At 60.8% G+C, this 970-nt stretch overlaps 1 protein-coding gene across 1 annotated transcript in view; it reads right to left on the bottom strand.

The window, feature by feature from the left end:
- The window catches only part of fam184ab (family with sequence similarity 184 member Ab), a 106,845-nt gene extending 106,344 nt beyond the window's left edge, over positions 1 to 501 (bottom strand). The window contains exon 1 of the mRNA XM_080490095.1: positions 265 to 501. Coding sequence (XP_080346221.1) covers positions 265 to 468 — 204 coding nt within the window. The 5' untranslated portion in view covers positions 469 to 501. The remainder of the gene's footprint in view (positions 1 to 264) is intronic.
- Positions 502 to 970: the final 469 nt, after the last annotated feature.

Below are 970 nucleotides of genomic sequence, written 5' to 3'. Positions count from 1 at the left end.
TTACTGAATCCTGGCTGCATATTTGTTTACGACCTCCAACCCGAAAACAAGTCAACAACCCGGGCATCACGACCCCACCAAGCCTCCCGCCGCTCCCGGGGCGAAGCGCCTCACCTGGACGCCATAGAGGCCAAATATGCGAGAAAGATAAAGGAGTCTGGTACGTGGTTCCGGACGCAGCGGCGAGACGCGGAGGTCTCGGGATCCGGCTCAGAGGTGCGGTAATGCGGGGACGCGGCGGGGGGCGAGGGGCCCGCTCCTCACCTTGGTCAGCTGCGCGATCTTCTTGCTCATCTTCAGGTGCAGGTCCTGGGTATATTCCATGGCGGTGCCGGACTGGAAGGACATGCTGGTTCCCGTGGAGGCGGTGAATTTGCCCTGGCCGGCGGGGCAGTAGTGCTGCGGCGGCGGCGGCTGCTGCTGCTGCGGCTGCTGCTGCTGCGGCTGCCAGCCCGAACCGGTCGCCATCTTCAACGACGACGCTCGGCGGAGACACGGAGAGGAACCGGGGCGGCTGCTGATGGAGCGGCGGAGGGGGGGGTGGGGGTGGGGGGGGGGGGGGGGGGGGGATGGGGGGGTATTATAAAATCAAAATCAAAAAGGAGAATCAATGACAAATGACGCCTCGCGACATTCCGTGAGTCATTTCTGCTCCGGGTCGGTGGATTTAAGCCCCGGACGCTGCCAGCATCGTGCCCGACTGAGAGGCTCCGGGAGGCGGCTGTCTCTCCCCGGTGGATCGGTCACCTTGTCAGCCGCGGAGAGCGAGTCCTGCTCGGTGTATTCCGGTTACCGGGGAGTGTGTGTGTGTGTGTGTGTGCGTTGCCATGGATCACCGTAACAGCTCGTGCTGCGTTCAGTGTTAATGGGAGCAGCGCTGCGTTCAGGGACCGTGGGACAAAAGAAGATTATTCTCAAACTATTCACTAAACAAAAAGCGCAAATACTTCAAATGAAGAGCAGTATACTT

This window comes from Lipophrys pholis, assembly GCF_963383615.2.
Source record: "Lipophrys pholis genome assembly, chromosome: 21".
NCBI lineage: Eukaryota > Metazoa > Chordata > Actinopteri > Blenniiformes > Blenniidae > Lipophrys > Lipophrys pholis.
This window is presented reverse-complemented; position numbering and strand designations above follow the sequence as displayed.